The following is a 20,025-nucleotide window of genomic DNA, read 5'->3' on the forward strand; positions in this document are numbered from 1 at the left end:
CTTTTATATGCATTGAGTTTGCACATGTAGAGCCCTCCTCTCTCCTCCATCCGTATCTCTATTGGCCCTTTAACATGAACCAGATGTGCTACAGGTTGGGTAAACACTTGATTGAAAAGCGCCCCTCATTTCAGAGGCCCCCAAGAAAAGCAAATGTCTTACATGCCATAGAAACCAAAGCAGCCAAATGCCGGCATCAAGCAGGATCCCAGGGAGACCGTCACATTTACCTTGTGTGTTACAAAATTTTGTTTTTTTGCAAAGTAACAGAGATCGCCTCATTCGTTTTCCTGCATGCTGGTTTATTTATATAGCCTCCCTTTGGGACTACTGTTTCAGTTAAGGGGTTAACGCCTTAATAGGTTAGCTGTGTGGGATCACTCGGATTACTCCCCTCCTCATGTGATGCAGGGTAACTATGCAGAAATGGATTGCCACGCCCCAATATGTCTTGTGACCAGTGATGTCGCCATAAAGAGATAGATGGGTATATATAGCTCCGCCCAATATTTTAGAAGCAGGTTCTTCAGAGTTTAGACTGGAGCCTCACTGTGAGTCCTGTAAGTAGGTTTGTGTGTATAGTGTTGCAGGGTACATGCAACCACACACACGGGTTCTCTTGATAAGGCTTATTTATTGAGCCTTAAAAACAGACAGCACACAAAAACAAAATAGCTTCTCTTCAGCATACAAAAACAAAATAGCTTCTCTTCAGCAGACAAAACAAAATAGCTTCTCTTCAGCATAGAAAACAAGGCAGCTTCTCTTCAGCATGCAGGACACAGACAGTTCATCACACATGTACTTTGAAAACAGACCTTATAGCAGTAATCTTTTCAGTGTTTCAGTCCTGTCTCCTGACCAGCTAGCCTGCATGTGTGTACAGCCTGGGTGTTTTAAAACACCTTGATTATGCAGCTGGGGTCAGACTAATTAAGCAGCCCTTCTCAACTGAAACTTAACCTCGTCACTGCTGCACTGCAAGCCTAAACATAGGTCTGCCAGGTATATGGCTGGTGACGTTCATTCACCCTGTCACATATAGATTAATGTATTAAGATTTGCCCTGTCAATCTATATTGTTTTCAGTTAAAGAACATGCTCTTTTCAGAAAGCGCCAGTAGTATGGGTACGAGATTGTTCTCACTACTGAACAGGGGGAAGCTGCTTTTAGTAATGAGTTGTCAGTGTTAGTAACTCTGGCGTGTTGGATCGGCCCAACCGGAAGGTCCCTGGTGCAATCCTGATTAGATAGGTATGGAAGAAGTATGTGGTACACAGCAGCGGGTTCCAAATTCAGCGGCCTGAAGTGTAGTCCCGAGAGGTCCATTTAACATGGGGCATCACTAACTCTATGCAAGAGACTGCCAATTTAACCCTTACTGCGGGTATCAAGCCAAGTACCTCCCCAGGGTAAGAGTGAGAACTAGAAAGAGGATGAGTCCTGAATATTATTATTTGCCACCAGTTATCAGTCAGTGAGGTGTGACAGTGTCAGGGAAGCATTATTGACAGATGTCCAATAAAGCCCTATATGTTTTATAAAAGTTCCTGGCGCCTATTCTTGTTACATTCAAGCATCCACACCCAGCCTGCACCTATCTAGCACCCACACCCAGCCTGCACCTACCCAGCACCCACACCCAGCTTGCACCTACCCAGCACCCTGAGCAGGTCTGAGAGACTGAGCACTGCCAATGTATGGAGTCAATCTGATGTGTCCTCCTTTGGAGCCGGGTAAGGGGGGGTTACACTTATTTGTTAGGAAGATCCGGTGACACAGCAGGTGAGAATAAGCACAGCTCCGTAGAAACAGGCCAGGGTCCAAAAAACTGTTGCTGGTTACAAACAGATCTATTGACTTACAAAAAAGAGGATGCATGGCAGCCACAGAAACAAGCATCTCCAACGCGTTTCACGCACTACGGCACTTTATCACAATGATAAAAAAATAATAAAGCGCGTAGTGCGCGTAACGCGTTGGAGCAGCTTGTTTCTGTGGCTGCCATGCATCTCTTTTTTGTAAGGAGAGTTATTCACGGGAGGATTTGCATAGGGTTTCCCATGGGGATTTTTTCCTTTTGTGTCCCAGCTTGCGGGTACCTTAATCCCCCCCTCTTCCCCATCATTTGAATACTTCATCACTCTCCTATATTTGCGTTATGGTCGGTGGATTAACACACAGGTCCACCAAACAAACCAAGAAGAGCATTTCAGCAAACGCTTGGAGGGTTTGCATATGACCCGGTTTCCAATTGGTCAGTACTCCGTATTATGAAACATTTCTAAATGAACATTGATTATTTGTTTGGGGACATAGGGCCTCATGCAGTAAGCGACGATTATGTGAAATCGGCAAGCTTATCGATTAGTCATGTTATTGGCGTTTTTCCCTCTCCGTATGCAGTAAGTGCCGAATACATTCAAAATCAACCAGAAAACAAATCCGCCCACTCTCACGATGATGAGCCGATCACACACAGGTGTATCGGCGTGCGTGGCGGGGTGCTGTTAGGTTGCACAATCACAAATCTTGCTGAATCAGGCGAAACAAGCATGTTTTTGATTGCGCGCCATATTTAAAGGCAACGTGTACTGCTAATCATTCTCTGTGTTGTTGGGAGTGAGAGAGAGAGAGAGACGCACAGAGCTGGACGATTGAAGATTTGCATATTGACTGAGAGACTTGTTGTGTATTGGGTGAGCTTTGTCCTTTGTTGTTTTGTTTACATCTTTGTCTTGTTTTATATGTGGAAGTGTTTCGTGTGATTGCCTGTACATTTATTGTCTGTTTTTTGTGAGTGCTGGAAGTATGCCCGCAAAGCGTGGGAAGAGTGATGCTGGTGGGAGTGGGAGTGCTACTCGTGGGAGTACGCGTCGGAGTGAACGTACTGTTCAGGGGAGTGATGTTGCTGGTGCACCGAGTGGTGTTGCTGGGAGTGGGAGTGCTGTTGCTGGGAGTGGGAGTGCTGTTGCTGGGAGTGGGAGTGCTGTTGCTGGGAGTGGGAGTGCTGTTGCTGGGAGTGGGAGTGCTGTTGCTGGGAGTGGGAGTGCTGTTGCTGGGAGTGGGAGTGCTGTTGCTGGGAGTGGGAGTGCTGTTGCTGGGAGTGGGAGTGCTGGTGCTAGGAGTGTGAGTGCTGGTGCTAGGAGTGTGAGTGCTGGTGCTAGGAGTGTGAGTGCTGGTGCTAGGAGTGGGAGTGCTGGTGCTGGGAGTGCTGCTGGTGGCGCAGTTGCTGATGGGGTGTCTGGTGGTGGCGTGCTTGCTGGTGGCCAGCTTTTGGAGGCTCTTCCATTGGAAGAAGGAGAGTCCAGTCAGCACCAGCCAAGCTCTGACCCTAAACCTGCTCGGAAAAAACGTGTGGAGAAGCCACGTAATCCTCGCTTCAATGACCAGGAAAATAGGGCTCTTGTCACTGGCATTCTGGAGCACTATGACAGTCTCTATGGACATTTAGTAGGTAAGTGTAACTTTACATTTATTATTCAAATACATGTGATCCTAGGTCATCTGAGTTTTGTTCATATGCAAATATGGGTACACAATATCTTTCTATGTTCATTAGTGTGGAAACACAGCTTTTTATCATGCCTTACAAGGACAAATAAACACAGGCGGTCAATTTGCCAGAACTGCATACAATATGAATGCAACCTTGCTTACATGTATAGGTTTAGTAGTGAATGCTCATGTGCTGCACATATTACACATAAAACAGCATGTTTGCTATCTCTTGGAACAGCTAGCAGTGTAGGAAACTGGTGCTTATATTATTATTCATTTACCTCATATCTTTTATATGTTTTTCAAGGGCGGACAAGTGCAGCAAGCAAAAAAGAAATGTGGGACACAATAGTCATTGGTGTCAATGCCTGTGGGAATAGTGTCAGGGACAAGTATCATTGTCGGAAAAGATTTGATGATATTAGGTCCAAATTGAAAAAGAAAATACAAGACCAACGCGTGCATGCTACTGGCACTGGAGGTGGGCCCACACCACAACGTCTCATATTGACTCCATTGGAGGAGCTGCTTCGGCCAAAATTACTTACCGTCGTCGTGGAAGGCTTGGCTGGTGACCGTGACATTGGAATTTATCCGTCACAATTTCCAGCAGGTGATAAATATTACTGTACTAGGCGTGTCGTTGCTTACAGTTATTTTGCATAGTTACACTGCTTTTTATACTGTCTTCACAATATAAGCATACCTGCATCTATATATGTATATGTCTGATTCTGTATATATATATCTCAAAATAGACATATATGTAGTAGTCCTACTAAAAGCAGTAACTAATATAGCACGTGCCATTGCGTGCTCATTTACATGTGAATTCCCAAAATGCATAGCTGCAGTGGAAGCAATTGATGGTGGGCGAAGATGGGGAACAACAGGGTAGTACACATGTGTAACACATGTTCATGAGAAATTATTAGTAGCTACAGGTACAGAACAGAAATATGTATCATATTATTGTGTATTTTATTGATTTTACTCCGACAAACATGACATTACTGCCTATTTTAAGCATGCATCAAAGAAATTGCATGTAACGGCCTACAAACATCACTGGCACTAACACATCTATAGTTGCTTATGAAAAGGTCCATTTTTGCTTTATGTCATATACAGACAGCATAATGAGGCACACGTATCATATGTTATGTCATTGTTTTCATAACTTAAACACTGCAGATGACTACTTAGCTCATCTACCATTGTGTTAAAGCAGCTGCAATTAATATCTCATCACAGCATACACTTCAACAGAGGGGGTGGGGTTCAGCACACACACTAATTACAGCCTCATTTCACGGTCAACTTAGTTCACACCATTTGCACCTGTTTCAAGTCATTGAAAGGTGTGGCTGATTAGGCTTTTTGGGGAAGGGAATACCTTTCTTACAACCTGAATAGCACAACTGAAGTTAATCACACTCATTTGAAAGCTTAACTCTAGCTACTAAATGCCCCAACAACTCATTACTTATCAAAGCGTACGTCACACATTAGTTCACTCATATCTATAGTTGAACTACTATGAAAGACACATTATCACACACTGCATGTGTTGTCTTGTTGAGTCACAGCCACATTCAGGTGTGCCACATCTTCGATTAATGTACCACACATATCCTCTACCAAAAACAACACTTTTTGCAATATGACCACCTTCATGATAACCATTGTGAATGGTCATCTCATGATAGTTATGTACATTATGATACTGATATCACTACACAACATATGATTTTTATGTACTCATTTAATCTATTTATCCTCACGCATTACTGCAGAAACATAGTATGTTGTATGTTAGGGAACTCAAAAATTCTAAGTACACAGGCATGTACAGTGTTATTACAACTATTTATGTTCACTTTCACACACATTTTCGGTTAAGGAACTGATGTTGTTAGTTAATCATAAATACAGAACATACAATAAGTGTTTGTTCAATATTTACACATGTAAATGTAAAACTTATGTTATTGTTATATATAGTTGCCCCTGGAGGACATGTGTCACCTGAGATGGAACAAGTGTCTTCACCTGGGTCAGCCAGCTCAACACTACTAGAAGGTGAGTGTATCATTTGCTGGCCATATAATATGTGCTCTTCTATATGTTATGTTGTCATGTGCATTATTTGTTTTGCACATCTTCTTTAAATAGGATTACTTAGTGTCAGTGAAAATTAAGTGTAAGGCAACATGTATTGTGTTAGTGATGTTAATTATCATGTAGGACTTCTGAGTTTAGAGCAACTTTTCATTCATTCATATTTCATACTGAGTCCAAACATTATTCGTAAGTCAAGGTAGTTTTTAATGAGGTTATAAAACGTATGCTAACATGTTAGGTGTTACTTAGGACACAGTACAATTACATAGTAACACAGCATACATTAACATGCCATTTAATAATGTGTACATTTCTTTTTAGAACATCATGGTGATGAGGATGATGAGTATGATGAGGATGACGCCACAGAAGAGACTGAAATACAATCATGTGACCATGAAGAGGTGCCAATAGAAACTGTTGTACCGCCAAATCGTCCATCAACTTCCACATACGATGCAATTGTAGCTTCAGAGGGAAAAATAGTGGACGCAGAAAATCGTCGCCATTCAGACATGATGACAGTGCTGGAAAGGATGATTGGACTGCAGGAAGAAACAGTATCACAATTGGCACATCTCCACAGAGTCTTCATTGAAGTGCCTAAACAGTTGCAAAAAATCAACACCTCATTCGAAGCATTAGTTGTTCAGCAAACACAAGCTAATTACTGGAGAATGACTAATGTACCACAATTCAACACCTCCCAGCCAGGATCTGTTCATGCAGGTCAGTTTTCACCACATTCATCTGATATTCATTCACCAGGCCCAAATGTTACCGGTCAAGTAGCAGACATTGCTGTGCAGGTTCCTGATGACATCCTACCGCTGCCATCTGTACAAATTCAGCAGCAGACACCTACAAAGGAGGCGACAAAAACAAAACAAGACACACATGAAACAGACCAACCATCACTTGTGCAGTGTCTACCAACTTGCTCTCATGTGTCACTGGGCACAAGCCCTGTCCGTGAACAGTCACTACCCAAAAGCCCTGTAGGTGAGTCGCTGCCCAAAAGCCCTGTAGGTGAATCGCTGCCCAAAAGCCCTGTAGGTGAGTCGCTGCCCAAAAGCCCTGTAGGTGAATCGCTGCCCAAAAGCCCTGTAGGTGAATCGCTGCCCAAAAGCCCTGTAGGTGAATCACTGCCCAAAAGCCCTGTAGGTGAGTCACTGGCCACAAGCCCTGTAGGTGAGTCACTGGCCACAAGCCCCGTAGGTGAACAGTCACTGGCCACAAGCCCTGCCCGTGAAGTGCCAGAGGCCACTCAAAGTGGCTCTGTTGTGCCTAAAGTTGGTGGCAAAAGAAAAAGGAAAATTCAAGAGACAACAAGCAGGCCTGTTACTCGCTCGCAAAAGGAACAAAAAAAATAAATGTTATAATTCAGAAAATATGTGTTTGGCCTTGTTTTGTTGACTTCAGATTATCTAATTACTATTGTATGTATGCTGAAGACTGTGTTGTTTCCAAACTTTCAACTATGTTCTTGTACACGTGAAGTTTTGGAAATGTTAACACTCATAATTAATTGTGTTATAAATATTTATGTTGTAATCGTCTGTTCAGTAATGGTCCACCAGGAGCCAGTTGCTAAGTTTAGAGAAGCTGCCATTGACTTTGCAGCAAAACATTGCATTTGGGTGTGTTAATTGATGTAAGAATTGCATATGCATATTAGTCACATGCAATTATTAAAACACCTAAGTAAGTGCAAACATCTTTCTTGTACGTGTACAGCAGGATTATGTGTAAATTATTACTTACCTTTGCCTTGCTTGGCCATTGTAATTTTGTCCTTTAATCAGTTGTGTGTTCGTTTCTATAACATCTCAGAATGTATAATAATATATATACACACACACACACACACACACACACACTGAGTGAGTGTGAGTGTGAGTGTGAGTGTGAGTGTGTGAGTGTGTATATATATATATATGTATATATGTGTATATATATATGTATATATGTGTATATATATATATATATATGTATATATGTGTGTATATATATATATATATATATATATATATATATATATATATATATATATATATATATATATATATATATATATAGTACTATATAAACTGGTATACACAAACTAATACACTTCATGCTTCCTTGTGAAAGCACACTATTTTAATAATACAGGCCTAATGTTTGAGAAATATCCTAAGTATGAGACTCTAACAGTATTGTGCTTAAACAAATGTTTATTACTTCATTCAATCATGTTTCTCACCATTTAAATAGGTTTCATACAAGGTATACTTAATGCCATCAATGTTGTGTGTACTCCTGCAATATAAAAAAAAAAAAAATATTATATATAAATATATATATATTTTTATAAGAGATATATTTATATATATATATATATATATATATATATATATATATATATATATATACACACGTATTTAAACTCATGCAGACAGGGAGTTAACCAGACTTTCACATACACACAGAAATGTAAGCGGGGAAAAAACATTTCTTTTTGCAGGTGTGTTTTTACTGATATGCCTGGCTAAGAAATATTTTCACACACTGGTCTTTGTTAGTTTTCAAAAAAACACTATGTGAACGCATTCACAGTCTAGGGATGTTTTTCACAAACGAGATAAAAGAAGGAGAAATGTTTCTCCCACAGTCCCATATCACGAACCACAACTGTTAACCCAATTAGACAACCAAATCCAATTGGCGTTTGAAATAAGGAGTCAAAGTAGTTACTTTTGTTGACCTTGACAAGGAAAAACAGGAGTTTGTTAGCCATTCAGCACATTCATTTTGATGAGCAAATAACACAGACCTGCACACAGCTTTTGTGCTACTCAGACATGGCTGATGAATTCGTTAACAATATTAATCCCCTTTTAGGGTATAAGTACATGATCTGTGAAGCCATCTTGAACAGTCGCGGACAGAAAGCAAGCACACGCCAAATCGATGATTTCATTCGAGCAAAATATCCTTATTACCAAGACCGTAAGCATGCACGGAATTTTAATTCCTCAATAAGATTCACTTTATCAAGTAATGACTTTTTTGAACGTGACCAGGATAAGCTACAACACACCTATGGTTTCTGGAAGATTGCCCCGGAAAAACAATTTCTCCTGAAAGACGGCACTTATATTGTCGTGAAAGGCATATTTATTCCTAATGGCAATAGCAATGTATCCGCTACTACTGATCCGTTTGAATCGATACGTGCTGCAATATCTGCAGCCTCCATTCCTGAAACCCACATTGTACAAGAACAAAAGTACTATGATTATGTACCAAGCCTTTCAGCTGAAATTGCATTGGAATGGGAACCGGAAGAAATGAACCTACCTCCCGACCAATTATTTGAAGAAAGCAGTGGCGATTCCTATGAGCGCATCCTGGAGGAGATATGTGCCATACTGGATTCAGCGGTTGGGTTAAGCGTGGATGAAAATGGCTTGCATTTCTGGAGCGACCAGTTGCAGCCAGGCGAAGAGTTAATTCTAGAAGAATGGTAAATATAACAATCGTTATGCGTTGACTCTGCGTTTAAATTTTTTTTTTTTTTGTAACCACCATTTTCACTTTCAATGCGTGGATACAGCGTAACATTGCAGACTGCATAACATGTAGCGATCACAAACAAATTGTTTCCTAATACAATATAGTAGGACCTGAAAGAGTAGTACACATTGCTGACGGAATAAATATACGTACTTTCCTATCCCTTTAAACATATTAGCAACATTTTACCATTACTCTAACACATACCTGTTTTGTTATCATGCAACATCTACAACATTGAAAACCGGGTCCACCACGTATGACGTGGGACCCTTGTCATGGGCCAAGGCGTCCTTAAAAAGGATTAGTGATGTAAGTCCCGCCCCCAAGCGACGTGCGCGCCTCAAAGCCTATTGGCTGTCATGTTTTGTTATAGTAACGGTAACTGCAGTGTGTGATGCGTGCGGCTCAGTGTTTGTAGGCGTACCCTGGGCGTTAGCCGAATGTTAATTGAGTGGGAGGAGTGTTAGCGTGCGTTTCACGCTGGCTTAACATGACGTCACACGTATTGCATTTGCGCATTGTGTTATCGGCCGTGCTTTCTGTTCAAACACGTCTGTTTAAAAAGAATACAGATGTACTCGTTTAGAACGAATGTAGTTTCGTCTTCATTGTATTTGAAATAAAGATGTTATGTTTACTGGTATTTTCAACATGTATTGAACGCACAACGTACGCTTTGTTTTGCGCATGCGCTAACAGTTAGTGGAGCCAAGCGTGAAGTGCGTGCGCACACAAAGATGTGCGCGCACATCTTTCAGTATACAGGCAACGTTCACTTCTTATACATAGTTATGCCTGCTACAAATTTAAAGAAACATTACATACTGATGAACAGTTTTACTTCTAACATATAAGTGACTGACGTGTGTATCTACACAATCATATAGAGCTGCGTAACGCGTTGTCACGGATGCATATCTAGTAAGGTGCCATCTTTGACCATCATGTGTTTGCTGTATTTCAGAGATGTCGGGGAAGATACAATCGGATCAATGTATGATTTCAGAAGAGTCTACCTTTATATGAGATGATTGTGAGGAGGAGCCACCGACTACTATACTACATATGGAACTAATTTTATATTGCTTGCAGCGCTTATTAACAAACAATTAAAAATGTGATACCCTTATGCCTATATTGCATAAGCACTTAATTAACATAATGATGTTGCAAAAGAGTGCCTCATGAATTTTTATTGAGTGTTCTTTAATGACTACTAACATTTTATGACATGGTGTGTTTTATATATAACAACCATTCCCACTCTGCTAACACATTTGTGTATTCTAATATGTAATGGAACGTATGACTGTCGAAACTATGTAACAATAATAATAATAATATGAGCATGTTCATGTATAGGGCTGCTAGTTGTACGCAGCGATTTACAGACACATGTTTCAGCCTGAGGTCCCTGGCCCGTGGAACGTACAAATGTTTTTTTGCCGCATGAGGCACAGGGAGATAAAGTGACTTGGCAAAGGTCACAAGGAGCCCACACCGGGAATTGAACCAGACTCCCCTGCTTCAAACTATCAGTGCCAGTGTGTGTCTTTACTCACTGAGCCACTCCTTCTCCCAATGTAAAGGACACTTACAACCAAGTAGCCATTTATTTTTAAAATCTCTTGTTACATGGGTATGTAGATAAAATGGTTTGGGACTGTAGCAAATAATGTTACTGGCCAGATGTTATGGTCCCCTCCAATGCATGATGTTCTGAATATGACATCACCATCATGTTATGAAGTACGTTTCTGTGTATATTTCATTAACCTAACTAACTATAGTTTACTGTGTTTATTAATCGTTTAGAAATACATAGTATAGTCAATATGATGATATAAGCTACCATAATAAAGCTGGTGTTATCATTTGTCGGTGTTATACATGGATCCTACACCAATTGATAGAGACACAAACAGTTGTCTTAAAAAGTGTGTCTATGCTAGTGATGAATGTGCTCCCGTAAGTAAACAAATAAGTACAGTTATCCCCTTTTCTCCAACCACCTCTATATTACATTAATGGAAATTATAAGGAAACATACATAAAATGTGATGAAATGTGAGTAATCATTTTGTAATACAATGCACATGAAAGCTCAAGAGTAGCTAAATGCATATACATGATACAGAAAGTACATATATGTAACATTTGTGTTTAAACCAATATGTTGGGTTTTTAGTTCCAATAATTATAGGAAGATTGAGGTAGGCACATCTTATGAGAGATGTCAGCAAATATACATACCATGATCAGTCATACTGGAGATATACCTATAATGCAAAGGAACAATATATAAATTGCAAACATTGACATGCCATCTTCAGTACCGTAAACAACACAGCAAAGTGTGTATTTGGTGTTAAATGTACAACACCATGTATATTTCATGACATTCAAAATGTAAATCAGCCTGGTGTACACATCATATGGATGTACATGTTACACTGCACCAATAACATTGTATGTAAGCATACTAGAAGCATGAATGATTATGGGCATAATATGTGTTTTGTCTTAGCATAAGGAATAACACAATGCTAAAATATTATTGCTTTGTTACCCAAGTTGTATTCACATACACACAACTAAAGTACAATTGAAGAGGGATTATATAACCTGTGCAACAATAACATACCGGTGCCACATCCCTTTGTGCACACAGCAGAGAAAAGAAAGGTGTGCAACCCATATTCATCTGTGTCCTAACAGAAGGTTATATAAAGAAACATTATTGTTAATATAACATAATTAAACTATAAAAGTAGTACTAGGAACATATGAGTTTGTACTTACAAGAAAAAAATGAATTGATGAGATTCTGTCGTGTCTGGCCACCACTGGCTGTTTGTTCATTTTCAGCAGCTACATGGGTGGGATGCTCGTCTACCAAAGCCTCAGCTAGGTCTGACTGTACATTGTGCCTGAGTGCAACATTGTGCAAAATGCAACAGGCAAGGATAATATCAGACACTTTTTGAGGCTTGTATAGAAGAGCCCCACCAGTTCTGTCCAGACACCTAAACCTGGTCTTGAGTAGGCCAAATGTCCTCTCTATAACAGATCTTGTAGATATATGGGCTGCATTGTACCTGTCCTCTGCTTCAGTTTGAGGGTTTAGCACCGGAGTCAAGAGCCACGGCCTAATTCCGTATCCTGAGTCACCTATAATGAATGGAGCACACATAAGCTGACATTAGTGATCAAATTGTACAATGCCAACATTCCTAAATCAACATGTGTTTTGTGTTAGAACATGTAAATATGTACTCACCCAGCAGCCAACCAGGTTCAAAATGTCCCTCTTCGAACGCATGGAAGACTGAAGAGTTCCTCAGGATAGAGGAATCGTGACTGGAACCAGGGAACTTGGGTACCACATGCATTATCCTCATCGTGGCATCACATACCACCTGTACATTGAGTGAATGGTAGTGCTTCCGATTGCGGTACACATGCTCACTCTGACTAGGTGCAATCAAAGCAACATGTGTGCAATCGATTGCACCCAGCACACATGGTATCCCTGCTATATTATAAAAGCCAGTCCTGACTTCCAGCCACTCTGTTGCCTCTGTAGGAAAATGAATATAATTCCTAGCGCGTCTATTGAGTGCATAGAGAAACTGGGTCAAGGCCCGCGAGAATGTAGATTGCGAGACCCCGCCCACTATGCCCACAGTTGTCTGGTATGACGCGGAAGCAAGATAATGTAATGAGCACAGCATTTTAACAAGCCCAGGGACTGCACGACCTCTGGCTGTGAAAAAATCTAAATCCCCCCTTATCTCCTCATAAAGAGCTAAGATTGCTGCTGAACTCAAACGATAGCGACTTACAATCTCCTCCTCACTCATCCCATCTAACAGGGTTCTCTCCCTGTACAGACGCGGACGAGGCACAAGTTGTCTCCTCTGTCTTCTCCTCTGATCTCCTGTCCCTCTACCTGTCCCTCGGCCTGTCCCTCTCCCTGTCCCTGTCGTATCCGCGTCACTGTCACTGTCCCTCGGTGTGTCCCTCCCTTGCCCTATATGATTGTCTTCATCATCAAGCATGTCATAGAAAAGAATGTTCCTCCGTCTCCTAAACAATCTCAACATTTTGAAATGAGTAGCTGTGAATGAGCAGGTAATGTGCGTCCTTTAAATAGGTATGTGATGATGTCAGGTGACATAGTAAAATGCAAGGTGTTACATTAACATAATAAAGTACTTCTGTGGCAAGCTGTGTGCACTTGTTGTTCTAAGTATTTGTTGTGTGTATTCTGCAGGGAATGATGATATTTGGCAATGATGTGACGTGAAGCTTTGTACAAAGATTGCTTGCAAATAAATAGTTGCATGTGCAATGCATGTAACACTTGTGAACGCAAGAGTCAGTCATGTAATGAGACAAAAAGGCTGAGATTGACGTGGGAAAAGTTTTGTGTAACATGTGTAATTATCCATGTTATTGTGACATGTTGGCAACAATGAATAGTCGTGTGCATATGCATGCATTTGTGTAAGGAGGATAGTTGGTATAGAATGAGTTTACAAGGTGTCCCAATGATGAATTACTGTACATGTGTGTATAAGTTAGGTTGAAGTGCTTGTAATGCAACGGTTACAAAGTAAACATGCAATGTGATTGAGCGTCCAATAAGTGACGTCATGAAAATAGGGAGGACCCAAAAGTATATGTAAACATGAGAAGACAGATGTACATGAACGTTTAAAGATGCGTGTCACATTACAAGCATTGTGTAATGTAAAGGAAGATGAATATACTGTGTATGTGTGACATGTGTGACATGTGTGACATCATGTAAATAATTGACGCTGAGTTGAGTAAAATGTGTGATATGATGTGAGGTTCTCCTTTAAGAGTGTAGTATAGTATTTTCCCTTGCCACATCATCACATGATGAGTAATGTGACCCGCAAATGCTGAAAACATGTAAAAGTCGAATGTTATGCAAATAAGACACATCAGCTGTGACACAATGCAGGGAATGCCCCCACACTGTAATGCAAATCCCCCTTGTATTGTGAGCAATGAAACGTAAACAGTACTATACTGTTATACGTCCCCGCTCCATTGACTTCCATTGATGTACAGAAGATTTTTTTTTTCTAAGTGCCGTTCCGGCAGCCTTAGCGATCGTTCTCCCGTCCAAACTGCCAACTTTAGTTGGCGGGAGAAATCGGCCATAACATCTCAATTTCGTAGTGCCGATCAGCCCCGATAAGCTGTTTTTTTTTGTTGAATCCAGCCGATTTAAAAAAGTGGCGATCAGTGTCGAAAACAGGCTTATCGGCAGCCGACTGGCCATAACCAAATTATCGGCTCCGAAACCTGGCGATATGAAGCACTTATCGGCGCTTACTGAATCTCAAACCCAATTTTGGCTATAACATGGCCATATTTCCCTTATCAACGCTTACTGCATGAGGCCCATAGTCCATTAAGTTTCCGGTTCGCACTTTGTAGCACTGATAATGAACTGGTTGTTCTATCCTATCAATTACACTTATTTGTTGCCTTATTCAGATAACCGGACCTCACAAGTCTCCGGTGATATAAGCCTTCCTAGGTAAGATCAGGAGCCAAATGAAAGAACCTTGATTTATACATTTCTATATCTCTTATTTGACAAAGTCGCGAGCAGAAAATGCCCTGAGCCAAAGAAACCATTTGAGTAAGTCTCTATTCAATACTTTGTGAGGTTGTTTCCCCCTTGCTCTGGAAGATGTAGGGTTAATTCATTCCATAGACTCTGGTTACCCACTGAGCTCAAAAGTGGTCGTCTCTGGTGTTCAACCCGTTAACCATTTCATGTGCCCGTGGGCAAATCACAGGAGCACAGACTAGATTGCAAGCTCTTCGGTCAAGGGATATGTTGTACTGTATGCACAATCCATGCCGGCAGCACCATGTAACAAGTAGATAATTTTTTGCTGGGTAGAGAAGGGACTCGTAATTGTAAGTAACTGACTGCGTGCCCCTGGGGTGCAGAAGAGCTTAATTTGAAAGCCTCATTTAATAATGGAAGAATTCTGCAGCTTCTGTCCTGAGGAAAGCAGCGCACTCAATGCGGGTGACGATGGAGAGAGGGGGCGAGGAGAGGGCAGGCTGATCCTACTGAAGGGATTAATTAATCAGAGTAAGAGGTGAGAGAGGGAGGATGGATGAACAACAAAAAAGGATGTGGAGAGATAGGGGAGAGAGAGAGAGAGCAAAGGAGAGATGGAAACAGGGTGTCCGGTCCAGTGCGGCTTTCCTAATGTTCTAGTAGCTGTATTGGTCCAGGACAAACCTAGGTTAAATGTGAAACATTAACCCATTCAGCGCTCTGCAATGCATTCCACTGGCACTCCAAAACTCGAGCCACAAAGCTTTGTTAAATCATTACGTGACGTAAACCTAAGCCAGGAACGGACATTATGTGCTCTGAGTTAACATGGTATCTTCCAATGCCAATTATATGCGGGGACAACGTCCGAACTACAGCTCATTCGCATAGGCTTGGCATCACTGCTAGCCAGGCCCCGAAATAGGCCTTCTGCTTAGGTGGGAAGGAGAGGAAAATCATACGGTTATTTAAGGGATAAGCCTAACCCTGGTGTCCCAGCCATGCAGAGCCTGTAAAAACCCTATTTCTGAGTGGGGATAGGAGCAACACCAAATAAAGGTAAACCTTAAATAATGTCACGTTCCTGCACTAATCTTAATGGACTCTAGTGGATATGCAATGGTTTGATAATGGGTCGTTTGCATACAGGGTTGCCACCACTCCGGGTTTGACCCGGATACTACGGCTTTTGGGCACTTGCCTCCGGGCTACGGGTTCAGTTTTTTCATCTCCCAGGGGTGCGGCGTGGTGCGGTGGGGTCTCCGGCATCTCCCACCTGCCCCTCCACTGAACATGGCTGCGCGGCGCGTCAAGGGATGCCGCGTTGCCATGGCAACGGGATGCCGTGGGATGCCGCAGCATCATGTGACACCCGTTGCCATGACAAAGGGCTGTCGCGGCACTACCCGGCGTCAAGACGTCGCGTAGCATCCCGTGCCCCAGACATACTTGAAAACGCGCGCTAACTCTCCAGGTATGACTTCCTGGTAAAACATTTTTTTTATAAATAAATAAATATTAACCCCTCTCTCCCCCTGAAACTATATCCCCTACAACATAGGTGCTGCATGGTAAATGGATCCACCCTACTATTTCTAAACCATGTCGGGCTCTGGCCACTTCTCCTCAACTCTCTGGGCCCATGAGGAACGCATGAACGCTTCTATTCCTCAAGCTTACGACCTCTGTCCACTGGAATTTCCCAGGGCGGCATCTCCAGCAAAGTGAGCTGTACATTCATTCTCTACCTGCATGCTAAATGTTCAGGGGGAGAGGTTCACTTTACGGGAGGCCGCCGTGACGAGGAGAGATGGGGATGATAGGTCTTTGATGGGCAGGGTGATGATACAAGGTAACATTACCAGAGGAACGCTACAGCCAAAAGACCATGTAAGGTATATTGATGGAAGGGGGGCGTCCGGGGGAGGTGCAAACAGCCAGTGCCCAATTTCAGGAACCAAATCTAGATACTGACAGAAGGAAGACGGCTTTATTACATCGTGCCGCAGAACGCAGCTGGCACAGGTTAGACGTGGTACCCATGTCCCCATCAGCCAATTACTGGCAGCTGAAAGGGCTCATGGGAGGAAGAAGGAGAGGCTGATTCAGTGGGGAGGGAGCAGCTGTAAAGGATTTAGCCGTTATTAAGAGCTATGTATACATATAAATGCCTAATGAGGGTATCATGACACTGCTGCTGTATTTCTGCATTGTGGGTCTGCTTACAGCCGCCATATTTCCCTGGTACAGTAATGAATTTCTGCCTTTTAGTTTTTTTTTGTGGGTTCATTAGTTTGCAATTCATGCTTTTTTTATTCATTGGTTTTTTTTTAACATAGGATTAAAGCAGCGGTTCTCTGGAGCCGAACCCCATTGATTTCAGCTCCGGAAAACCCCCACTTCCCAAGATACAGACCTCCGAAGGGGGTGCCTGCATCTTTAAATCTCCCATGTCACACGGACCAATGGGAAGCTGAACCTGATGTCACGGCTTCCTATTGGGCCGCAGGGCGCGGAAACGTTGAAACTCCGCCATTACGTGATCCCTGCTAGCGGCGACCGGCACCTACTAGGGAGGTAAGTATCTCCGGAAGCATGAGGGGTCCCCAGAGAGGGAATTAATGGGGTTCAGCTCCGGAGACCCCCTGCTTCAGTCTTATCTGGAAGAAAAAAAACATTCGCCAAAAAAAGTCCCCTGCTTGGATTCCCTCGTTAAAGGGGTCAAATGTGAGTCACAGAACAGGACATCCCGATGAAACTGCTTACGTTTCGGGGACTGAGGCTGTATTGGGTTAATTGATGCAAAAAAATGAGTAAGCATGCTCCCTAGTGAGTTAGACTTAGACTGCACTCAAATTGAATGAGACTGCTCCCCTCTCCCACCCATACCCATCTGAGTGAGACTGCCCCCCTCTCCCACCCATACCCATCTGAGTGAGACTGCCCCCCTCTCCCACCCATATCCATTTGAGTGAGACTGCCCCCCCTCCCACCCATACCCATTTGAGTGAGACTGCCCCCCTCTCCCACCCATACACATTTGAGTGAGACTGCCCCCCCTCTCCCACTCATACCCATTTGAGTGAGACTGCCCCCCCTCTCCCACTCATACCCATTTGAGTGAGACTGCCCCCCCCTCTCCCACCCATACCCATTTGAGTGAGACTGTCCCCCTCTCCCACTCATACCCATTTGAGTGAGACTGCCCCCCCTCTCCCACCCATACCCATTTGAGTGAGACTGCCCCCCCTCTCCCACCCATACCCATTTGAGTGAGACTGCCCCCCCTCTCCCACCCATACCCATTTGAGTGAGACTGTCGTCCTATGAGTGAGACTGTCGTCCTGTGAGTGAGACTGCACTCTAGGGAAAGAGACAACGATCGGCACGGCCCCTGCAATTGGGTGACGGCCATACAATTATTGATACCGCGCTCCAGGGAATGAAACTCCTTCCAAACGAGATATTGTCTTCCAGTGAATACGACTTCCTTCCAAATCAATGAGACTTCCTCCAGATAATTGTGCTAATCACGAGAAAACGACACTGAGCCACACACTTAGAAACGAAGTGTTTCTTCCTCTTAATCTTTCATCTGTATTTCTATTCATCTCTGCCCTCCCTTTCTCTTACTATGCAGAACAGCTGTCAGATGGATTTCTGCTCGCTCGGATTTCACGGATACATCCTAATTATCCTAAAAGCATGTCTGATGTTGCTCTCTCTATTCCCACACAGGGGCCCAATGTTGGAACACTTAGAACTTCTAAACAGATGTACAATGTTGCTTGAAGGCAATAAGGCACTCAGGGGGTTGGGCTGTCCCAGGCCCTGTTTGTCAGACTTTCTAGCCAAGCAGTAGTATGGCTGCATTTAATAATATTCCTAAGTGTGACGTGCTTTATGGGATCTTACAACCTCTAAGGCAGGGGCGGCCAACTCAGTGCTCAAGGGCCACCAACAGGCCAGGTATTATGGATATGCCTTCTTCAGGACGCGTGGTTCAATCAGTCCCAGCTTCAGCACAGGTGGCACAATCAGTCCCAGCTTCAGCACAGGGGGCACAATCAGTCCCAGCTTCAGCACAGGTGGCTCAATCAGTCCCAGCTTCAGCACAGGTGGCACAATCAGTCCCAGCTTCAGCACAGGGGGCACAATCAGTCCCAGCTTCAGCACAGGTGGCTCAATCAGTCCCAGCTTCAGCACAGGTGGCACAATCAGTCCCAGCTTCAGCACAGGTGCTCAATCAGTGACTCAGTCAAAGACTGAGCCACTGATTGAGCACCTGTGCTGAAGCAGGGATATCCTAAACCTGACCTGTTGGTGGCCTTTAGGACTGGCGTTTGCCACCCCAGCTCTAAGGTGTCTCCAAGCTGTTTGTACCTGTGTCCCCATCTCTCTATGCTTTCCTCCCGCCCTTCCTTCCAGACTCCCCATTTCTTACCCTTTCCCAGGTTGTAAACAAAGCTAACACAATGTAAATACACAGCGTGACACCTGTGTTGGTGAACACACGCCTGACAACTTGCACACACACACCTACACAGTGATGTGTGTACACTCATCCACTCGCTCTCGGTAGCACATATATGTGAGCACTTCATGCGTGTGCTCGCAGCCTCCCATGTTGCATATGCACAGGGTTTCTACTTTAGTGGGACATCTCACATCAGTGGCCAAAGTGTCTTTAAAGAGTAGTGTTACTGTGCCAGGTTATGATCCAATTCTAATTCTGGTAAAGAATAGGAAAAGCCTTTTGGACCTTGTTAGAAAAAGAATCATGCAGCATTTATGTTCTAAACATAGAAATGGGTTACATCTATCTAACAGAAAGATTTTTGTATTTTTAAAATAATAATAATGTTTGTTTTACTTTCCCCTTCACCCATAGTGGGCCTCAAATCTCTTCACAATTTAGGGACACATACTGAAGATAATACAGTTTTCTGTGCATGTCGAGATATATATTTGCTTTGTTAGTATTACAGATATACTTTGCTTAGTGAGTATTACAGATATACTTTACTTTGTGAGTATTACAGATATACTTTACTTTGTGAGTATTACAGATATACTTTGCTTAGTGAGTATTACAGATATACTTTGCTTAGTGAGTATTACAGATATACTTTGCTTTGTGGGTATTACAGATACACTTTGCTTTGTGGGTATTACAGATACACTTTGCTTTGTGGGTATTACAGATACACTTTGCTTA

At 42.6% G+C, this 20,025-nt stretch overlaps 2 protein-coding genes across 5 annotated transcripts in view; one reads left to right on the forward strand and one right to left on the reverse strand.

Moving 5' to 3' along the window:
• PCP4L1 (Purkinje cell protein 4 like 1) overlaps positions 1 to 20,025 on the reverse strand; it is a 374,963-nt gene that overhangs the window by 303,401 nt on the left and 51,537 nt on the right. The window lies entirely within an intron of this gene.
• LOC142498597 (uncharacterized) lies at positions 5,513 to 18,599 on the forward strand. Its single transcript, XM_075606804.1, has 3 exons — positions 5,513 to 5,584; positions 5,948 to 6,682; positions 18,448 to 18,599. The coding sequence occupies exons 1-3, from the start codon at positions 5,536 to 5,538 to the stop codon at positions 18,597 to 18,599; spliced, it is 936 nt and encodes a 311-aa protein (XP_075462919.1). The 5' UTR covers positions 5,513 to 5,535.

This window comes from Ascaphus truei, chromosome 7 (genome assembly GCF_040206685.1).
Source record: "Ascaphus truei isolate aAscTru1 chromosome 7, aAscTru1.hap1, whole genome shotgun sequence".
NCBI lineage: Eukaryota > Metazoa > Chordata > Amphibia > Anura > Ascaphidae > Ascaphus > Ascaphus truei.

Excerpts from the sequence above, each read along its gene's own strand:
- LOC142498597 (XM_075606804.1), top strand. The coding sequence starts at position 5,536 with ATGGAACAAGTGTCTTCACCTGGGTCAGCCAGCTCAACACTACTAGAA. Across the intron at positions 5,585-5,947 it reads CAGCTCAACACTACTAGAAG|AACATCATGGTGATGAGGAT; the intron begins GTGAGTGTATCA and ends ATTTCTTTTTAG. Across the intron at positions 6,683-18,447 it reads GCTGCCCAAAAGCCCTGTAG|AACAGCTGTCAGATGGATTT; the intron begins GTGAGTCGCTGC and ends CTTACTATGCAG.